General features: G+C 41.2%; 2 protein-coding genes across 2 annotated transcripts in view; both read right to left on the reverse strand.

Annotated features, from left to right (window-relative positions):
- rnf122 (ring finger protein 122) overlaps positions 1–15,472 on the reverse strand; it is a 21,967-nt gene extending 6,495 nt beyond the window's left edge. The window contains exons 1-3 of the mRNA XM_064936799.1: positions 15,100–15,472; positions 8,947–9,103; positions 1–69 (exon numbers count right to left, since the gene is read on the reverse strand). The exon at positions 1–69 is cut by the window's left edge and continues 19 nt beyond it. Coding sequence (XP_064792871.1) covers positions 1–69; positions 8,947–9,103; positions 15,100–15,124 — 251 coding nt within the window. The 5' untranslated portion in view covers positions 15,125–15,472. The remainder of the gene's footprint in view (positions 70–8,946; positions 9,104–15,099) is intronic.
- A 1,255-nt stretch (positions 15,473–16,727) lies between these two features.
- On the reverse strand, positions 16,728–21,462 carry LOC135513843 (gamma-glutamyl hydrolase). The gene is made up of 9 exons (XM_064936800.1): positions 21,292–21,462; positions 20,536–20,650; positions 19,307–19,357; positions 19,119–19,203; positions 18,613–18,751; positions 18,140–18,246; positions 17,948–18,041; positions 17,277–17,414; positions 16,728–17,097 (listed from the first exon to the last, which is right to left on the reverse strand). Exons 1-9 carry the CDS (start codon positions 21,395–21,397, stop codon positions 16,979–16,981), a joined length of 954 nt encoding a protein of 317 aa, XP_064792872.1. The 5' UTR covers positions 21,398–21,462; the 3' UTR covers positions 16,728–16,978.
- Between the last annotated feature and the right edge of the window lie 1,143 nt (positions 21,463–22,605).

Here is a 22,605-nt window from a genome sequence, read left to right on the forward strand (position 1 = left end):
TTAGGATCTCCTTTTAAAACCACCTCTCTGTAGCCAAACCTATCGCTCTGGGCTTGGTGTCTTAGTTTACTGGAGGTGAACAAACACACAAAGTACAACCATTAGAGATGACCTACTGTATGTCATTGGTAAGAGTATGTTTTTGCAAGCAGTCCCAGTCCCTCAAGAAATCCAGAAATCAAATCAATCACTGTGCTTGTATTGGTCAGAGCAGTGAAGGTAGTACACCTTCAGTAGAAAATGATTTACAATTGTTTGTATCAAACGGTGGTATGGGTATCAGTGAATGTAACCTTGACTTTACTTGTATAAAACAGCGTTCATTTTGATAAATCAATCATACTGAATTATATATTATGTACATCAGTGAAGGAAGGGTTGGACCATCCTCCTCAGTGAATTTCATAAAAATAGTGAAACAACATATTTTTTTTTTAAGTTGACTTTTTATGTAAAATTATACTTCAACCGATCGCTGCCTGCACCTGCCCGCCTGTCCTACATCACTACTCTGGATGGCTCTGACTTAGAATACGTGGACAACTACAAATACCTAGGTGTCTGGTTAGACTGTAAACCCTCCTTCCAGACCCACATCAAACATCTCCAATCCAAAGTTAAATCTAGAATTGGCTTCCTAATTCGCAACAAAGCATCCTTCACTCATGCTGCCAAACATACCCTTGTAAAACTGACCATCCTACCAATCCTTGACTTCGGCGATGTCATTTACAAAATAGCCTTCAATACCCTACTCAACAAATTGGATGCATTCCGTTTTGTCACCAAAGCCCCATATACTACCCACCATTGCGATCTGTATGCTCTCGTTTGCTGGCCCTCGCTTCATACTCGTCGCCAAACCCACTGGCTCCATGTCATCTACAAGACTCTGCTAGGTAAAGTCCCCCCTTATCTCAGCTCGCTGGTCACCATAGCAGCACCCACCTGTAGCACGCGCTCCAGCAGGTATATCTCTCTGGTCATCCCCAAAACCAATTATTTCTTTGGCCGCCTCTCCTATAGGTTCTCTGCTGCCAATGACTGGAACGAACTACAAAAATCTCTGAAACTGGAAACACTTATCTCCCTCACTAGCTTTAAGCACCAACTGTCAGAGCAGCTCACAGATTACTGCACCTGTACATAGCCCATCTATAATTTAGCCCAAACAACTACCTCTTTCCCTACTGTATTTATTTTATTTTATTTATTTATTTATTTTGCTCCTTTGCACCCCATTATTTTTATTTCTACTTTGCACATTCTTCCACTGCAAAACTACCATTCCAGTGTTTTACTTGCTATATTGTATTTACTTTGCCACCATGGCCTTTTTTTGCCTTTACCTCCCTTATCTCACCTCATTTGCTCACATCGTATATAGACTTGTTTATACTGTATGTTTGTTTTACCCCATGTGTAACTCTGTGTCGTTGTATGTGTCGAACTGCTTTGCTTTATCTTGGCCAGGTCGCAATTGTAAATGAGAACTTGTTCTCAACTTGCCTACCTGGTTAAATAAAGGTGAAATAAAAAATAAAATAAAAAATACTACAAATAAAAACACAATAAAAACACACTGTTTTGCAATGAAGGTCTACAGTAGCCTCAGCAGCACTCTGTGGGGTAGCACCATGGTGTAACAGGAGGACAGCTATCTTCTGTCCTCCTCTGGGTACACTGACTTCAATACAAACCTAGGACAACACGGGTGGATAACATGTTAGTTCATTGCGCCACTCTCATTCTCATGGTTCTCATCCCCTTCCATAGACTTACAGAGTAATTATGACAACTTCCGGAAGACCTCCTCCAACCTATCAGAGCATGAAGTAACATGTTGTCCGATCAATCAATAGATCACATAATTAATCTAGTACTGAAAGCATAAACTACAGATAGCTAGCACTGCATTGAATAAACTATGGTGAGTAGTTGACTCAAAAAGAGGGAAAGAGAATTGTTTTAAAAAGTTTCTTCCAAAATTAAAAAGAAGCGAGAGAAAGAAAAAAGATAGTTACAGTATATTTGGTTGTATTTTTATTTTTTTACTTTCACAATTTAGCTAGCTAGTTTAGGCTACTCAAACACCTGGCTCAAACAAAGAGGGATGCTATGCTAGCTAGCTGGCTGTAGCTATCCGACACAGGAACTTCTCCAAGTCAAGGTATTTATTGCCCCTGTGGCCTGCCAGTGTAAACTGCTTGCTGACTGTACTGCACGATTGTAGCTGGTTTACCAACGTGTTAGTTCCAGTAGCTATGTTGACTATGACAATGATGTAGGCTGTGTGTAGTGGTTAGCAGTCATGACATGAAGGTTTGGCTTGGAAAATGTTTTTTCGCCTGGTCACAGACAGGCGAAAAACATTTCTTAAATGGAAGCAAATGGAACGAAACGGGGATAAACATACCTGAATTGGTCCAATAGAAACTCACATTTGCAACTGTGGGACTAATGATTACACCCTAGATCAGCTAGATGCAGGCAAGAGTGTTCAACGCGGTATTGAATGTGTCAATGTCTCTTACCTTGATTACTCAAATGTCTCTCGACCTGTGCACCTACTTTGTAAACGTTCAGTCATAGGCTAGGTTGTAGCAACGTCATGATGGGTACAGGGAAAATTGTAGTATCATGTAGAAGCCTAAAGCTATCGATGTTACAGTGAACTGGGTGAATGGAATATGAATGACAGTCATCCAATATGCTGTAACAGAAATAAGGCAACACTCGTAAACAAAAGAATCCTCCTCCCTCATCTTAAACAGTACTGACCTCCACTGGTATACATTTTCTTTCTACTTGTTACTTTTTTACTTCTGTATTTGGAATGTTTTTCTTGATTGATATTGTTATTGAACTCCGTTGTTGAGGAGTTAGCAAGCAGCCATTTCACTGTACCGTGTGCACGTGTCTACCCAGTTCACTACATTCTTTAAGGCCTGGGAAAACAGCATGTATATAAAGCAAATATCCTCACATTGTTCTACATGGTGCAATGTTATCAGTCATCAACAACACTAAATTGGTCAACACAACAACTATAGTGCTTGGCTGGGCTACATATAAATGTCCTGTCATTTTGGGGCAGATTAAATGCGCACGCACACACACACACGCACACACACACACACAAGTGTAAAAATAAAACTGCCATAGCAAGGACCCCAAAACATAAGAGACACAGTTAGCGAAGTGATAGAGATCTGCTCTCCATTGTTTGAGTTGGAAAATTATTTAGGGGCCTGGGAAGCGCAGTGCACTCATTACGTGTGCGTGTGTGTAACAATTTGGCTTTGACAATGTGATTCATTATCTACAGGTAAATATTTACTTGGCCATACAGAGAATCATATTCCCTGTCTGCAGTCTTAGGAGTTCATATTCAAAAATGGCAGTTAATTAAACAGTCCATCGTTCACACTTGCTCAAAAAATATGAACCAAGTTGTCAGAACAATGACAATATCCCCACTTCTCTATTGACTACCCTCTCTCTCTCGCTTTCTACTCTGATGAATATAGAACAACAAATTATTTACAACCATACACAAAACACACAAAGTGAAATGAAATACCATGTCTATCTGAGATGAGTCTGGAAGCGGTTTATATGATTTCTCCTAGATTCTTCCAGTCAGAGCTATTTTGTTTTGTTGTTAAATGAACCCCAGCTTATTACAATGGCCCCTCAGCCTGGATGACAGGTATCATTATTGCCAGATGACACTGTGGAGAATGCATCTTTCATTTTCTTTCACTCAGGCTTATGTTCCAACCCAACACTAACAGCAGCAACTGTCATTGTGTATTGAGTGGGAATATACAGTACCAGTCAAAAGTTGACACAACTACTGATTCCAGTGTTTTTATTTATTTTGACTATTTTGTACATTGTAGAATAATAGTGAAGACATTAGAACTATGAAATAACACATATGGAATCATGTAGTAACCAAAAAGTGTTAAACAAATCCCCAAAATGTTTTGCTTTGAAATTAGCCATCCTTTGCCTTGATGACAGCTTTGCACACTCTTGGCTTCAACTGGAATGCTTTTCCAACAGTCTTGAATAAGTTCCCACATACAGTTGAAGTCAGAACCTAAACTTAGGTTGGAGTCATTAAAACTAATTTTTCAACCACTCCATACATTTCTTGTTAACAAACTATAGTTTCGGCAAGTCAGTTAGGACATCTACTTTGTGCATGACACAAGTCATTTTTCCAACAATTGTTTACAGACAGATTATTTCACTGTATCATAATTCCAGTGGATCAAAGGTTTACATACACTAAGTTGACTGTGCCTTTAAACAGCTTGGAAAATTCCAGAAAATTATGTCATGGCTTAAGAAGCTTGTGATAGGCTAATTGACATGATTTGAGTCAATTGGAGGTGTACCTGTGGATGTATTTCAATGCCTAACTTCAAACTCAGTGCCTCTTTGCTTGACATCATAGGGGGAAAAATGTACGAATTGTAGACCTCCACAAGTCTGTTTCATCCTTGGGAGGAATTTCCAAATGCCTGAAGGTACCATGTTCATCTGTACAAACAATAGTACGCAAGTTTAAACACAATGGGACCACGCAGCCGTCATACCGCTTAGGAAGGAGACGCGTTCTGTCTCCTAAAGATGAACGTACTTTGGTGTGAAAACTGCAAATCAATCCCAGAACAACAGCAAAGGACCTTGTGAAGATGCTGGAGGAAACCGGTACAAAAGTATCTATATCCACAATAAAACGAGTCCTATGTCGACATAACCTGAAAGGCCGCTCAGCAAGGAAGAAGCCACTGCTCCAAAACTGCCATAAAAAAGACAGACTACGGTTTGCAAATGCACATGGGGACAAAGATCGTACTTTTTGGAGAAATATCCTCTGGTCTGATGAAACAAAAATAGAACTGGTTGGCCATAATGACCATCGTTGTGTTTGGAGGAAAAAGGGCGAGGCCTGCAAGTCGAAGAACACCATCCCAACTGTGGAGCAGGGGGGTGGCAGCATCATGTTGTGCGGGTGCTTTGCTACAGGAGGGACTGGTGCACTTCACAAAATAGAGGGCTTCATGAGGAAGGGGAATTATGTGGATATATTGAAGCAACATCTCAAGACATCAGTCAGGAAGTTAAAGCTTGGTCGCAAATGGGTCTTCCAAATGGACAATTACCAAAAGCAAACTTCCAAGGTTGTAGCAAAATGGCTTAAGGACAACAAAGTCAAGGTATTGGAGTGGCCATCACAAAGTCCTGACCTCAATCCCATAGAAGATTTGTGGGCAGAACTGAAAAGCATGTGCGAGCAAGGAGGCCTACAAACCTGACTCAGTTTCACCAGCTCTGTCAGGAGGAATGGGCCAAAATCCATCCAACTTATTGTGGGAAGTTTGTGGAAGGATACCCAAAACGGTTGATCAAGCTAAACAATTTAAAGGCAATGCTACCAAATACGAATTGAGTGAATGTATAATTCTGACCCACTGGAAATGTGATGAAAGAAATAAAAGCTGAAATCAATAATTTCTCTCTACTATTGTTCTGACATTTCACATTCTTAAAATAAAGTGGTAATCATAACTGACCTAAGACAGGACATGTTTACTAAGATTAAATGTCAAGAAATGTGAAAAACTGAGTTTGAATGTATTTGGCTAAGGTGTATGTACACTTCCCGACTTCAACTGTATGCTGAGCACTTCTTGTCTGCTTTTCCTTCACTCTGCGGTCCAACTCATCCCAAACCATCTCAATTGGATTGAGGTTGGGCGATTGTGGAGACCAGGTCATCTGATGCAGCACTCCATCACTCTCCTTCTTGGTCAAAAAGCCCTTACACAGCCTGGAGGTGTTTTGGGCCATTGCCCTGTTGAAAAACAAATGACAGTCCCACTATGCGCAAACCAGATGGGATGGCGTATCGCTGCAGAATGCTGTGGTAGCCATGCTGGTTATGTGTGCCTTGAATTCTAAATAAATCATGGACAGTGTCACCAGCAAAGCACCCCCACACAATCACACCTCCTCCTCCATGCTTCACAGTGGGAACTACACATGCAGAGATCATCCATTCACCTACTCTGCATCTCAGAAAGACACAGTGGTTGGAACCAAAAATCTCAAATTTGGACAGATCAGACCAAAGGACAGTTTTCCATCGGTCTAATGTCCATTGTGTTTCTTGGCCGAAGCAAGTCTCTTCTTACTGGTGTCCTTTAGTAGTTTTTTTGTTGTTGCAGCAATTGGACCATGAAGGCCTAGTTCAGGCAGTCTCTAATGAACAGTTGATGTTGAGATGTGTAGTTTCATGAACTCTGTGAAGATTTATTTGGACTGCAATTTCTGTGACTGGTAACTCTAATAAACTTATCCTCTGTAGCAGAGGTAACTCTGGGTCTTCCTTTCCTGTGGCGGTCCTCTTGAGAGCCAGTTTCATCATAGTGCTTGATGGTTTTTGCGACTGCACTTGAAGCAACTTTCAAAGTTCTTGACATTTTCCAGATTGACTGACCTTCTTGTCTTAAAGTAATGATGGACTGCCATTTTTCTTTGCTAATTTGAGCTGTTCTTGCCATAATATGGACTTGGTCTTTTACCATATAGGGCTATCCTTTGTATACCACCCCTACTTTGTCACAACACAAATGATAGGCTCAAACACTTTAAGAAGTAAAGAAATTCCACAAATTAACTTTTAACAAATGCATTCCAGGAGACTAGCTCATGAAGTTGGTTGTGAGAATGCCAACAGCGTTTCATCAAGGCAAAGGTTGGCTACTTTGAAGAATCTCAAATATAAAATAAACTCAACAAAAAAAGAAACATCCTTTCACTGTCAACTGCGTTTATTTTCAGCATGCTATGTATGAACATAACAAGATTCAAATGAGACATCAACTGAACAAGTTCCACATACATGTGACGAACAGAAATTGAACAATGTGTCCCTGAACAAAGGGGGGTCAAAATCAAAAGTAACAGTCAGTATCTGGTGTGGCCACCAGCTGCATTAAGTACTGCAGTGCATCTCCTCCTCATGGACTGCACCAGATTTGCCAGTTATTGCTGTGAGATGTTACCCCACTCTTCCACCAAGGCACCTGCAAGTTCCCAGACATTTCTGGGGGGAATGGCCCTAGCCCTCACCCTCCGATCCAACAGGTCCCGGACATGCTCAATGGGATTGAGACACGGGCTCTTCACTGGCCATGGCAGAACACTGACATTCCTGTCTTGCTGGACATCACGCACAGAAGGAGCAGTATGGCTGGTGGCATTGTCATGCTGGAGGGTCATATCAGGATGAGCCTGCAGGAAGGATACCACATGAGGGAGGAGGATGTCTTCCCTGTAATGCACAACATTGAGATTGCCTGCAATGACAACAAGCTCAGTCCGATGAGGCTGTGACACACCGCCCCAGACCACGATGGACCCTCCACCTCCAAATCGATCCCGCTCCAGAGTACAGGCCTCTGTGTAATGCTCATTCCTTCAACGATAAACGCGAATCCGACCATCACCCCTGGTGAGACAAAACCGTGACTCGACAGTGAAGAGCACTTTTTTGCCAGTTCTGTCTGGTCCAGCGACGGTGGGTTTGTGCCCATAGGCAACAACGTTGCCAGTGATGTCTGGTGAGGACCTGCCTTACAACAGTCCTACAAGCCCTCAGTCCAGCCTCTCTCAGCCTATTGAGGACAGTCTGAGCACTGATGGAGGGATTGTGCGTTCCTGGTGTAACTCGGGCAGTTGTTGTTGTCATCCTGTATCTGTCCCGCAGGTGTGATGTTCAGATGTACCGATCCTGTGCAGGTGTTGTTACAGATGGTCTGCCACTGCGAGGATGATCAGCTGTCTGTCCTGTCTCCTTGTAGTGCAGTCTTAGGCGTCTCACAGTACGGACATTGCAATTTAGTGCCCTGGCCACATCTGCAGTCCTCATGCCTCCTTGCAGCATACATAAGGCACGTTCATGAAGATGAGCAGGGTCCCTGGGCATCTTTCTTTTGGTGTTTTTCAGAGTCAGTAGAAAGGCCTCTTTAGTGTCCGATGTTTTCATAACTATGACCTTAATTTCCTTCCGTCTATAAACTGTTAGTGTCTTAACGACCGTTCCACAAGTGCATGTTCATTAATTGGTTATGGTTCATTGGACAAGCATGGGAAACAGTGTTTAAACCCTTTACAATGAAGATCTGTGAAGTTATTTGGATTTTTATGAATTATCTTTGAAAGACAGGGTCCTGAAAAAGGGATGTTTCTTTCTTTAGCTGAGTTTATATTTTGATTTGTTTAATACTACATGATGCCCTATGTGTTATTTCATAGTTTTGATGTCTTCACTATTATTCTACAATGTAGAAAATAGTACAAATAAAAAAAAAACTTGAATGAGTATGTGTGTCCAAACCTTTGAGTGGCACTGTATACTTTAGCCTACCACCATATAACAATACAGAAAATACAATACCGCTACACACTTAAGTCACATGTACAGTTGTTGTGAAATTGTTAGGTTAGATTACTCGTTGGTTATTACTGCATTGTCGGAACTAGAAGCACAAGCATTTCGCTACACTCGCATTAACATCTGCTAACCATGTGTATGTGACAAATAAAAAATTTGACTTGATTTGAATATACATCGGGTTTTGGTGTTCTGAAGGGTGTTACGTTGAACCCCACTCCCCTAGCTCCAGTGAAGTCTGTCCTCACACTGTGGCAGGCAGCTTCCTGCCACCTCATTTCCTCACAGTTGTCCCCTCAGCTTATCAGAGAGTTCATTGTCAACAGAAGGAAATGTCAGCTCAACAGGAAAAGGTATCACAGAGGTGAGCATGTGGACCGCTCTGACAGCATGTCTGTGTGGATGTCTCTTACCCTGCAGCCAACAGGCTCTCTGACCCACTATTCTATTCCACTCTGTACAAAGTTCACCTGATGAAGTAACAGCAGAAGATGAGGCTGAGGATGAAAATGAAGATGCCTGTTCCGAAGATGATCATGTAGATGTTGAGGGGCAGGTCCTGGAAGGTGATGGGAGGCATGGTGCACGACGTGTTGGAGTAGACCAGTCCCAGACCACAGAAGCACCCTACACAGGGGACGAGAAAAGTGTTTAGAACATAGTAGCACCCTGCACAGGGGACAAGTGTAGTGTTATGACCATAGAGACACCATTGGGACAAGAATAGTGTTAAAGAGGCATCCTCCACAGATGATAAGTACACATGCACAGTGTACCGTGTTAGAAACAAATAAACACCCTAGAGGGATGAAGCACACAGTTATAATCTGACACATTCAGCACCCTCACAGTGCTGAGAATTAAGAGGCATCCTGCAGAGGCAACAAGTACAATTTTGAGAGCACAGAGGCATGTTAAAAGGTAATAAATATAGGGTTTAGACTATAGACACACACTAACACACACACACTGCCATCACAGCTGAGGGTCAGGGTTGCCAGTGCTGTAGCTGTATCCACCTCTGATACAGACATAAGCACGCACACACAGACCACACACACACCTCTGTCTATACCTCACTCTCTCTCAAAGAAAGTACAACGACCATGGCATCGCTGCTCCATGAAAGACCATGCAATCGCCATTCTATTAAAGAACATGGCGTCTACGCTCCATGAAAGAACATGGCTCCATCTCTGCTCTAAGACAATGGTACACAACACAACGGTATCTAGGCAACTAGTCGACATCATACAAGGCATATCCTGATTTCTAAGACTTACAACAGAACTAATTGTTTGATAAAACAGAGAAAATAAGACATAATGGCATTGTTGACAAAGCAATTTAAGCAGTTCAATTAATTTAAATGTCTTTCTTGTTTTGCAATGAAATAAACCATATTAATAGGAGAATATAGATAAGATCTGACTAAGTGATTTATAAATATTGCACAACGTCTTGGAAGACGTGAATGACGCCATGTAGCTGTTGATGTTTCTACGCCTTCCCAGAATATCCACAAAGACACTCTTTCATCACACACAGAGAAAAGTCTAACTGTTTTACACATCAGGGCCTTTACTTTGTATCAATTTAAAGTGGTCAATATTGTCCTGAGAAATGTAGAGTCCTCTATTTGGCAGCATTGTTTGGGAAAAATGACTTGATGTCTGCAGGAAGCCTTGATTGAGAAAGACAAAGAAGGGACTACTCCGATAAAACATACAAGGTCCTGAAAGGTGTTGGTCAACTGCATTTAAATTACGTCAACTCAGAAGAACAGGCCAAGGAGACAAAGAGAATGTCCAATTCCAAGGCTGGTGGATATGAGTTGTTGAATAGGACAGAGAAGTGTACTAATGCTTCTGCCAAGACCTTTCTGTTTCAGGATGTAGTGTGCTTGCCCGTTAACGGCAGGGATGAGGGACTACTCTGGCCGTTCCCCCTAAATTGCTACTTACACATCAAAGACACGCATCTACATAGAAATAGAACTATGAGATCATTTGATTCTATTTTTATGTACATATATTCACCAATGAAATCCACGCAGAGAAGATTTGTCCGCCCACGTGTGTGTGTTGTCTGTAGCCCATCTGTGTGTGCAGTATGTGTGTGTCTATTAGACCACATTATCACTGAAGCATTCAAGTCGGTCGATGATCAGCTTAAGGTCAGGGGGGGAGATAGAACCGGGATAGGGAGAGGAACTGTGGGAGAGAGAGGAAGGCTGACCGTGGAGAATTAATGAGACACGGGTAGGCTGACAGAGAGGTCTTTGTGTGAGCCAGGTCAAATTAACCCTACTGCAAGTTTGAACTAGAGCCATTTCAATTACAGAAAGTTTTTGGTGGCATTTGAATGAAATCAGAGATATTGTTCCATGAGACAGACTGTTAATTCATTGACCTCTGATGTATTTATAATAACTCATCAACGAAAGAAAACAAAGTAAGCGCTCTCTCTCTCTCAATTCAATTTAAGAGGCTTTATTGGCATGGGAAACATATGTTAACATTGCCAAAGCAAGTGAAGTAGATAAAAAAAACTCATGTGAAATAAACAATAAAAATGAACAGTAAACATTACACTCACAAAAGTTCCCAAAAAATAAAAGATATTTCAAATATCATATAATGTGCAAATAGTTAAAGTACAAAAGGGAAAATATATAAATATAAATATGGGTTGTATTTACAATAGTGTTTGTTCTTCACTGGTTGCCCTTCTCTTGTGGCAACCGGTCACAAATATTGCTGCTGTGATGACACACTGTGGTGTTTCACCCAATAGATATGGGAGTCTATCAAAATTGGATTTGTTGTTGAATTATTTGTGGATCTGTAATCTGAGGGAAATATGAGTCTGTAATATGGTCATACATTTGGCAGGAGATTAGGAAGTGCAGCTCAGTTTCCACCTCATTTTATGGGCAGTGTGCACATAGCCTGTCATCTCTTGATTACCAGGACTGCCTCAGGTCTTTCTCAATAGCAAGACTATGCTCACTGAGTCTGAACATAGTCAAAGCTTTCCTTAAGTTTGGGCCAGTCACAGTGGTCAGGTATTCTGCCACAGTGCACTCTCTGTTTAGGGCCAAATAGTGTTCTAGTTTGCTATGTTTTTTTGTTAATTCTTTCCAATGTGTCAAGTAATGATCTTTTTGTTTTCTCATGATTTGGTTGGGTCTAATTGTGTTGTTGTCCTGGGGTTCTGTGGGGTCTGTTTGTGTTTGTGAACAGAGCCCCATGACCTGCTTGCTTAGGGGACTCTTCTCCAGGTTCATCTCTCTGTAGGTGATGACTTTGTTATGGAAGGTTTGGGAATTGCTTCATTTTAGGTGGTTGTAGAATTTAACGGCTCTTTTCTGCATTTTGATCATATGCCGAATTCTGCTCTGCATGCATTACTTGGTGTTTTACGTTGTACAGAGAGGATATTTTTGCAGAATTCTGCATGCAGTCTCAATTTGGTGTTTGTCCCATTTTGTGAATTCTTGGTTGGTGAGTGGACCCCAAACCTCACAACCCTAAATGGCAATGGGTTCTATAACTGATTCAATTATTTTTTGCCAGATCCTAATTGATATGTTGAATTCTATGTTCTTTTTGATGGCATAGAAGGCCGTTCTTGCCTTGTCTCTCAGATCGTTCACAGCTTTGTGGAAGTTACCTGTGACGCTGATGTTTAGGCCGAGGTACGTGTCGGTTTTTGTGTGCTCTAGGGAAACGGTGTCTAGATGGAATTTTGGAACACCATTATTTTTATCTCACTGAGATTTACTGTCATCAATGTTTTTCGTGCAATATGCCAGTGACACACACACACGCACACCAGCTACACACTCCTCTACAGCTGAACTCTAGGTGGATTAGGGTTACTGTCTTGAATGAGACCAGGTTGATTGTCTCTTTGTTTTTGGTTGGTGTCGTGACACTGTTTCTGTGTGGTTATAGCATTCTCATCATATCTGGACATGTCAAAAGGAGAGTGGAGAATCATAGAGAACAGTGGTAAACTGGATAAAGATAATTATATGTTGGTCTAGTTCTGAACACACACGAGGTGACTCACCCAGCAATCTTATTCCTCTGTTAAGGGGACGTCTATTAGACATGGCCCTCTGTGTGTGTGTGTGTGTGTGTGTGTGTGTGTGTGTGTGTGTGTGTGTGTGTGTGTGTGTGTGTGTGTGTGTGTGTGTGTGTGTGTGTGTGTGTGTGTGTAACAGAGGTTGTTTCATGAGGGGGGGCTAAAACTAAAGAGAGAAAAAGAGGTAAAGAGAGAGAAAGCTCTTCACAGTCTCATTGAGAGAGAAGTCGAAAGATATCTGTTCACAGTTTATGAAACATATCACCTGTAATGCCTCTGCACTCAGACTCAAATGTGGGTCGTACATGAATGTCTCTGTGTGTGTGTGTGTGTGTGTGTGTGTGTGTGTGTGTGTGTGTGTGTGTGTGTGTGTGTGTGTGTGTGTGTGTGTGTGTGTGTGTGTGTGTGTGTGTGTGTGTGTGTGTGTGTGTGTGTGTGTGTGTGTGTGTGTGTGTGTGTGTGTGTGTGTGTGTGTGTGTGTGTGTGTGTGCACTAGCTAACTGACTGTGAGAGGAGCCCCCCATGACCAATGACCTATATTGGCACTCTCCAGAGGGACCCCCGTTGCCATGGCACCAGAGCCAGATGATGCATAGAAAACCCTGCTTTAACATTCTGAATGCATAACTGTTCTCCTGCTGTTATATATTCTGAATCTAGAACTGTTCTCCTGTTCTGACAGTCTCATTCTAAAACCGTTCCCCTGCTCTAACATTCTCAGTCCAGAACTGCTCCTAACATTGTAAATCTAAAACTGTGAGACTAATGTTCTCATTCTAGAACAGAGCTGATCTCAATGAGCCGTTAACATTTTCATAAAAGGTAAAGGCTTGGGTAGTGGGTAGTAATGACTTTTGCAGATTTAAGGAGAAGTTTGAGGACTACACTCACACAAGGCTTTTACTGCTGCCTCCTTTTACAGACAGAGCTTCAATCAAATATTAATCAGCTCACATGAGCACAAGCATTCATCTGTGCTTTCAAGAAAAATAAAAGATGAGAACCACGCGCAGATCAGTCTGTGTACAGTACATGTAAGACACAAGAAACAACCACTTATCTAGCCCAGCCATGAGGGTTGCTGAAGGTCCACCCTCTGCACCTGCTCTTAAAAATCCTCCGATCATAAGTATTATAATTTGGGGAGCATGTTAGGATTTCCAAACCAGCTGTATACTGCCATAGATGGCATTTAGTGATGCAGAATACTAGTAGATACATGTAATGTGGTATGTTTTTTCTGTATCCTATCGTTCCTGGCCACAGCAGGTAACATTTTGTAGGCCTCCTGTAGTTGCATGGAATTCCAATCTCCTGACCTACAGAATGAGGATATACTTGCCTGGTTGCCAGTCTGGTTCCACTTCCAGCTCCTTTGTCATTGTCATGTTATTATGGCTATAGAGATATACAGTAACTCTCCAGGAATACAAATCACCTCTGTATTGTGACCTAAAGATATAGTAATAGATCCTGGTATTGGCTGAGTGTGGAGATTCTCCTCCTCAAATTCAATCATCACTAAATGTCACGAAAGGTTATGTCAAGGCCATGGGAAACAACAGTGATATTGTGAGGAGTGTTTGGCATGACGAGGAGGCCAAACGGTCTGGCATACCTTGTCTTGGCATGTCTTGGCATACCTTGTCTTGGCATACCTTGTCTTGGTCTGCAGCCTGATGGAGCCTTTAATATTAGAAACATCTTTATTTTATTTTTAAACATCTTCCAAACGTCAATTTTTGTCAAACAGTGGCTGCATATATTTTATAGATCTAAGCATGATATTCAGACCAAGATATCTCAGAATAACATGTGCACTCCAATCTATATTCATAGTTTATAAATTCAAGAATTAGTGCTGCAAAATGAATGTCAAAAAAAGGTACAAATACTGGAACTTGCCAAACACCAAACACTGGACCATTAAGAGAATGAAGAAATGTTGTGAATTCTAAACACCTTCATTCTCCAACCACACCACTTTGAAGTTCACCATAGCTCTTTCTAAGAGAATCAATGAGATTACATGAAAGTTGCAGAGGATGTAAGAATCATGAACAAGGAACATCAAGCAGCAATAAGAAAGCAATGAGATTACATGACAAAATAATGAAGGGATGAATTATTGAAATAGCAATACAGGTCAAGCCCTGTTTGAGTGGATCCCCTATAGTCAATAAACGTTGATAGCAAGAGCACTGAATACATAGAATATGACTGTGTGAATAAATAATGGGTTGATAGCCTAGACTACCAGTTTCAATATTGCCATTTAAATTTAACCAATCGCACTTGAAAGCCATAGTGGCACAAATATATTCAAGAAAACGACCATACCTTGTATTGCAAAAAAATATTTATGTATTTAATCTCCTTCATTCTTGCCAAATTAAAAATATCAACCAAATATAATAAATGAAGTTGTTTTTATTTTATAGTCCAATAACCCTTGAAATAAGAGTCGAATAGCCCTTCGCATTTAACACATAAAATTTCGGTTAACATCAGAGAGAAAAATTAACGCTCACCGTTAAACCACTGAAACGGGTGCATCAATGCACCGGAGGTGGTCCTGTATGAGAAAGGATTCGTGTTTATCAACAAACGGTTGATCCTGCAGTTGGCTGTATTCAAATCACCGTATGATTCGATATCCAGCCCAAAATAGAAAATATAGCATATATCCAATAAAAACACCGTATGGCGCTAAATGTAGCCTATCAGTAAAGTTCTTGGCGTAAAGGCAAAATGGAGCGATAATTTACGCGGCGGTTCATCTTTAAGATACTGGTGTCGTTGCTAACTTCGAAAATAAATTCCAGCCTTCCACAGTTCAATTAAATAGGCTATCACTGATTTACCCTTCAATAATTTGATATATTCGCAAGCTGCTTCAAACCAATGACTGTATATAACTGACCCAGCATCTGTATATAACTGACCCCCCCCCCCCCCAAAAAAAAAAGCGATAGACATCCAGATGGTCCAATCGCTACCTGCACTGGCCCCACTTGGAATGTTTTCACTAGATAGCACAGCCATAAAGTCAAGATTGGTTATGTTGTTAAAAAAAACAATGAAATAAAAATTTGCTTTTTGGTCTTCATTTAAGGTTAGGATTAGGCATAAGGTTAGCAGTGTATTTAAGGTTATGGTAATTGATATGGTTAGGATTCAAATCTAATTTTAAGAAGACATATTGTAGAAATAGGCGGGTGTCTTTGTGGCTGTAGTAACTAGTGACGACCCGTTGCTGACCACGTTCCTTGTGTTGTGACCGCGCGGGTGGGTTTTTTATTTGTTTTATGTAACTAGGCAAGTCAGTTAAGAACAAATTATTTTAATACAATGTCAGCCTATAAAAAGCCAAAAGGGGACGGGGGCTTGGGGCGGGGATAAAAAAATTAGGACAAAACACACATCACGACTAGATACACTACAACACTACATGAAGAGAGATCTAAGACTGGATGGATTTTGTCGGTCGTAAGGCTCGCATACGATGTTATTATACTGAACAAAATATTAACGCAGCCTGCAACAATTTCAAAGATGTTACTTTAGTTACAGTTCATATAAGTAAATCAGGCAATTTAAATAAATTCAAAAGGCCCTAATATATTAATTTCACATGACTGGGAAAACAGATATGCATATTTTGGTCACAGATTCCTTAACAAATGTGCCTCGGGATCATGTCACGGTATTTCTGTGCATTCAAATGACCATTGATAAATTGCAACTGTGTTCGTTGTCTGTAGCTTATACCTTATACCATAACCACACGGGGCACTCTGTTCACAAAGTTGACATCAGCAAACCGCTCGCCCCCTCACAACCGCACATACTGCCAAATTCTCTCAAAAGACTTGAGTGGCTTATGGTAGAGAAATGAACATTCAATTCTTTGGCAACAGCTCTGGTGGACATTCCTGCAGTCAGCATGCTAATTGCACGCTCCCTCTAAACTTGAGACATCTGTGGTATTGTGTTGTGTGACAAAACTGGACATTTTTAGAGTGGCCTTTTATTGTCCCCAGTACAAGGTGCATCTGTGTAATGATCATGCTGTTTAATCAGCTTCTTGATATGCCACACCTGTCAGGTGGATGGATTATCTTGGAAAAGGAGAAATGCAAAGGAAAATTGGCAAAGGGACATTTCTGGGATATTTTATTTCAGCTCATGAAATATGGTACCGACACATTACATGTTGCGTTTATATTTTTGTTCAGTGTAGGTTGGGCCAGAAGGTTGAATTCATTTAAACAATAAGAATTTACGCCCAACAGCAATCTCCAGCAATTTACGCCCAACAACAATTAGTGCCCATAGTAAACTTCTCATAACATCCCAAAATAACATCAGGGATGAATTATAGAGTTGTGAGGGCAGAACTTCAACATCTCAGAAGAAGTAGATCTGCTCGTATCCAGTGAAGTTGCCAGCGTAGGTTGGTGTGTAGTTGTATATGAGTGACACGGCCTCTTCCTCAGGCTGGTTGAAGTGATGCAAACTTCTCCTGCCTTTTAACACAGAATAGAACTTTATTGTGCATCCAAAAGGTCAAATTTCACGATTTACGAAACCTCACTAGTTAACACAACACTGTCATAAAATAACATGTACAATACAATATACTGTATCTTTCTGACTGTAAAGAACACAACGATTAAACTTCAATAGGTGCGATCTGATTACCCACCTTCATTGACAAAGAACTCAGCCAGTAGGGAGGCAACGCGTACAGCGTCTGAGGAGTGGGGGAAGTTGAGTTTGGGGTCCCACTGGAAACGGTTCACCTCAGGATGCCACTGGACCCCATAGAAGGGGTAGGTCCTCCCTGGGGGGGAAAACAGTTCCAAACTCAACACAGGATCTCACGTTACCTTATGACAGCAAGCAGACTACACCCAACCAAACCTCGGGGCGGCAGTGTAGCCTAGTGGTTAGAGCATTGGACTAGCAACCAAAAGGTTGCAAGTTCAAATCCCCAAGCTGACAAGGTACAAAATCTGTCGTTCTGCCCCTGAACAGGCAGTTAACCCACTGTTCCTAGGCCATCATAGAAAATAAGAATTTGTTCTTAACTGACTTGCCTAGTAAAATAAAGGTAAAAAAAAAAAAATCCTTAGACGTCCTTCCTGGTGAGCAATCAGAGCAATAGTATCATTACACTATAAAATTTAGTGAATACAAATATTATAATGATAACAACCATTCATATGTACAGCATAGCTCATACAGATTATGCAGCCCACCCAAACTGTTTATGCAAAAAAACTATGTAAATCACTGTGATCTGTTACAGGCCCATTTTATTCACTGAATTGATGACACATTTAAAACTGTAATTCTACTTGTAGTTGATTATACCTTCCATGGTTGAGACAAAGATGGCACCATTTTCAGCTGTGTTCGTGGACAAGATGGAGAAGAAACTTTGTAACTTCTCATTTTCCTTGAATGTCTGTAAGCAAAGGAGTTAATAGTCAACACCAGTACAGAGTCATATTGTGTTCAACAGAGCTGTAGAGTAACCAATACTCATTTGAAATCTGATTGCACCTTCATGGTCACTCCATATTGGTGAAAATTCCCTGTCAAAGCTTCCTGGGATAATGCCTTCATGACATCACTGGGGAACCCCTGGAACATTTGACTGGAATGGGCCTCTGCAGGGAGAGAGGAAAGACATTCCAATGTAGTTCTTTAGGTTACAACCATAGGGAGCAAAATTCATCAGTCAAGAGGAAGCATAAATGCATTACGTGAAGATAGAAACTGTTTTACAATAAGTGTGGGAGTTGTCAGGATGTAGTTTCCCTCATGAGCTTCATTGAAATGTTGACATAAGACCACTCTTCTTCTGTCTTGATTGGAAGTATTCTCTGCCCTCCAGTGGTACATTTTAGCATGTGCATCATAAGGAAGTCTTCAGACCATACGGTCTATGCTTCAGACCCAGTCCCAAACCGTATCCTTGACCTTATTCTTAGCACTCGACTCCCCTACAGAGGTGTGAAAGGATTGGGCCATACCTTTGGTGAGGTTCAGGGGAAGGGCCATGTTCTCAGCTGTGGTTTTGGTCAGCAGGTTCTCTCCAGCCACCAGACAAGTCAGCAGTTGCATCCCTAGACATGTGCCCCAGATAGGGAAGGAGTCTCCAGCATCATTGGCCTGAAACAAGGGAACACATCAGGCTATTAGACACTTTTGGGATAATGTGAGATGTTTACTGATGGTAAACATACATACAATCAAATGGACAGATGTAAAAAGAGGCCCACAGAGCATTAGATGGGGCGGCAGTGTAGCCTAGTGGTTAGAGCGTTGGACTAGTAACCAGAAGGTTGCGAGTTCAAACCCCCGAGCTGACAAGGTACAAATCTGTCATTCTGCCCCTGAACAGGCAGTTAACCCACTGTTCCCAGGCCGTCATTGAAAATAAGAATTGGTTCTTAACTGACTTGCCTGGTTAAATAAAGGTAAAATTTAAAAAAAGATAGACAGATAGTAGCCAGCTTTGTTCAGCAGCACCACTGACCTTGAGGGCAAGCCTGTAGAAGATCCCTGCCACCTTTGCAAAGTCTGACGTCTCAAGATCTGACGAACCTCCGATGAGCAGCAGGCTGTGAAATCAATCAATCATTTTACATCGGTTTGCAATCACGTAAAAACAATCAAATACACACAATTCCTATATAGGAAAGAAATTATAATATGATAGCTTACCCATTAATTGACTTGAAAATCTTCTCATACTCGGCAGTACTCTGAGTCAACCTGTAGGAGAGGAACAGGCACTGATTAAAAGGGGTAAAGCTTTTGAAGGTTTGAGAAATACATTTTGGATGACCAGCCATGCACAGTTATAGGCTGCTTTGTTCATTCAGTTATTTACAGGATGTGCCCCCTCTCAAATTTTCTCTACTTTTGCACATTTTTGAAAGTGATTGTCATCAGATCGTCAACCAAAGCCTAATATTAGCTCAAGGGAACCTGACTTAACAAATAACACAACAATTACACATTTACTTTATTTCATAAACAAAGTTATGCAATGCCCAATGCCCCTGTGTGAAAAAGGAATTGTTCCCTTACACTCAATAACTGCTTGTCACCTTTAGCCGTAATGACTCCTGTAGTTGTTTTTTTCTCCCCTTTTTTCTCCCCAATTTCGTGGTAACCAATTAGCTGCAACTCCTGTACGGACTCGGGAGAGCCATGCGTCCTCCGAAACACAACCCAACCAGGCTGCACTGCTTCTTGACACAATGCACATCCAACCCTGGCGTCCTGGTCAGCTCCCAGCTCGTGCACGATGAGACAAACCCTCCCTGCCAGCCAAACCCTCCCTGACGACACTGCGCCAATTGTGCACCGCCCCATGGGCCTCTCGGTCACGGCCAGCTGCGACAGAGCCTGGGCTCATACCCAGAATCTCTGGTGGCACAGCTAGCACAACTGCAATGCAGTGACTTAGACCACTGCGCCACCAGGGAGGCCCATCTTCCTGTAGTTGTTGATCAGTCTCTCACGTTGCTGTGGATTAATTTTGGCCCTCTCTTCCATGCAGAACTGCTTTAACTCAGCTACATTTGTGTGTTTTCAAGCATGAACTGTTCGTTTGAAGTCCCGCCACAACATCTCAATTGGGATAAGGTCTGGACCAAAACATCAAATGTGTTGCCTTTTAGCCATTTTCATCTAGAATTGATTGTGTGTTTTGGATTATTGTCTTGCTTTATGACCCAGTTGCGTTTTGGTTGAAGATCTGATAACATTCACTATCAAGAATATGCAAAAATAGAGAACATCTGAAAGGGGCAAATATTTTTACGGCAGTGTAGATATAATATTGGTATGTACCCCCTTGGGGTATGGATTTTGCTTTGTCCATGAAACAGAGGAAAAAGGATACTTATCAAAAGTGAGAACTTTAGAACTTTATGTCGGCCTACCTGATAGGTACCACTCTACTTCCCGCTGACTCTATATACTTTACATAGGAAGCAGGGATGTAGGTCTTTCCAAACGGCTTCATCACATCATCTTCTACTTCTTGAGTTAAAATTCCTGTGGGACATACAGACATTATAAGCTACAGTCCATAACAGTATCCATCCATCAGGACTTCTCAAATAGTTCCAGTGGAGTTTGATGAGAGTATCTGTAGTCTACATAATGAGCAAAAGTTATTCACTGTCTTCAGTTTCTGCCTTTAGAGTCCATTCATTTTCATTAATATATCAATTCTATAACAATTTCAATTTGGCATGTATTGACTTTATTCCTCTTCAAAACAAAGTTATTGATCTATGTAACCTAATTGTTATTTTTAGCTAAATTCCATATTCATTTTTTATTTATTTTATTTATTTCCCTTTTATTTAACCAGGTAGGCTAGTTGAGAACAAGTTCTCATTTACAACTGCGACCTGGCCAAGATAAAGCATAGCAGTGTGACACAAACAACAACACAGAGTTACACATGTACATTTATGATTTGAAAACCAATTTAGCAATATATTAACACAAGTTCTTCTTCTCATAACAAAGCAATCAAAACTCAATCTTTGTACGGGTATTAAAATTGTCTGTATTCCCCTGACTGTTTGTAATGTTTGTACCGTTGTATACTATTTGTTAGTTTTTTCTATATTGTATATTTTTTATCGTTTTACCCAACAACAAAAAACTACTCTTTTTTTACGCACCAATAATCGGTCGGTTGTTGACTGGACCCGGCTGTCGTCTCGTCGGTAATGAGTCGCTCCACCGGACAAAAATTACAGGTAAACACAACACCACAGTGAGTAACATTTTCTCACAGTTCAGGTCGGACAGATCTGTCTCCCTGTATGACAGTGTGTTATTAAAAACTAAAAAGGAGGAAGCGCTTATAGAAAAAGCCTGCAAGACAACTCCTACGCAATGTGCAAGGGGGAAGTCAGGAGATTCCAGTTTGACATGTGAGATTTCTTGAAGCACATGGTCCTGTGCACTATTGTATTGTCAGGTAAGAATATCTGTAATTCCACCAGACAAACATATTTATCAGGTGGTTAATTGAGCCAAAACATAATTGGAAATGGAGACTCCTTTGTTGCAAAATGTGTATGTGGTCATTGTTTGCATTAGCTGGTAAATCCCAGATGATACATTAATGAGCCACATCATATCTAGCAGTGGAACCAGGTAATTATGTTTTAAAGGCCCAGTGCTGATTTTCCTGTGTTTTATATACACTATATATACACTATATTGTCATCACCAGGCGGTAAATAAGAAAGAGTTCCAGACCTCTCTGCCAATAACAACTAGTTTTCAGTTTCCCCCTCCCAACTCAGACCACTCCCAGACAGTCCTAGCCAAATTATTGCTTGAGAAATGTATCTGTGATTATATCTAGGTTTGTTTCTTTATGACAATTTTAATTTAAAACAATCACAGTAAGCTAGTTAGTTTTGACCCAGAAATCAAATCAAATTTATTTATAAAGCCCTTCTTACATCAGCTGATATCTCAAAGTGCTGTACAGAAACTGAGCCTAAAACCCAAAACAGCAAGCAATGCAGGTGTAGAAGCACGGTGGCTAGGAAAAACTCCCTAGAAAGGACAAAACCTAGGAAGAAACCTAGAGAGGAACCAGGCTATGTGGGGTGGCCAGTCCTCTTCTGGCTGTGCCGGGTGGAGATTATAACAGAACATGGCCAAGATGTTCAAACGTTCATAGATGACCAGCAAGATCAAATAGTAATAATCACAGTGGTTGTTGAGGGTGCAACAGGTCAGCACCTCAGGAGTAAATGTCAGTTGGCTTTTCATAGCCGATCATTCAGAGTATCTCTACCGCTCCTGCTGTCTCTAGAGAGTTGAAAACAGCAAGTTTGGGACATGTAGCGTGTCCGGTGAACAGGTCAGGGTTCCATAGCCGCAGGCAGAAGAGTTGAAACTGGAGCAGCAGCACGGCCAGGTGGACTGGAGACAGCAAGGAGTCATCATGCCAGGTAGTCCTGAGGCATGGTCCT

The sequence above is a fragment of the Oncorhynchus masou genome, chromosome 25 (assembly GCF_036934945.1).
Source record: "Oncorhynchus masou masou isolate Uvic2021 chromosome 25, UVic_Omas_1.1, whole genome shotgun sequence".
Lineage (NCBI taxonomy): Eukaryota > Metazoa > Chordata > Actinopteri > Salmoniformes > Salmonidae > Oncorhynchus > Oncorhynchus masou.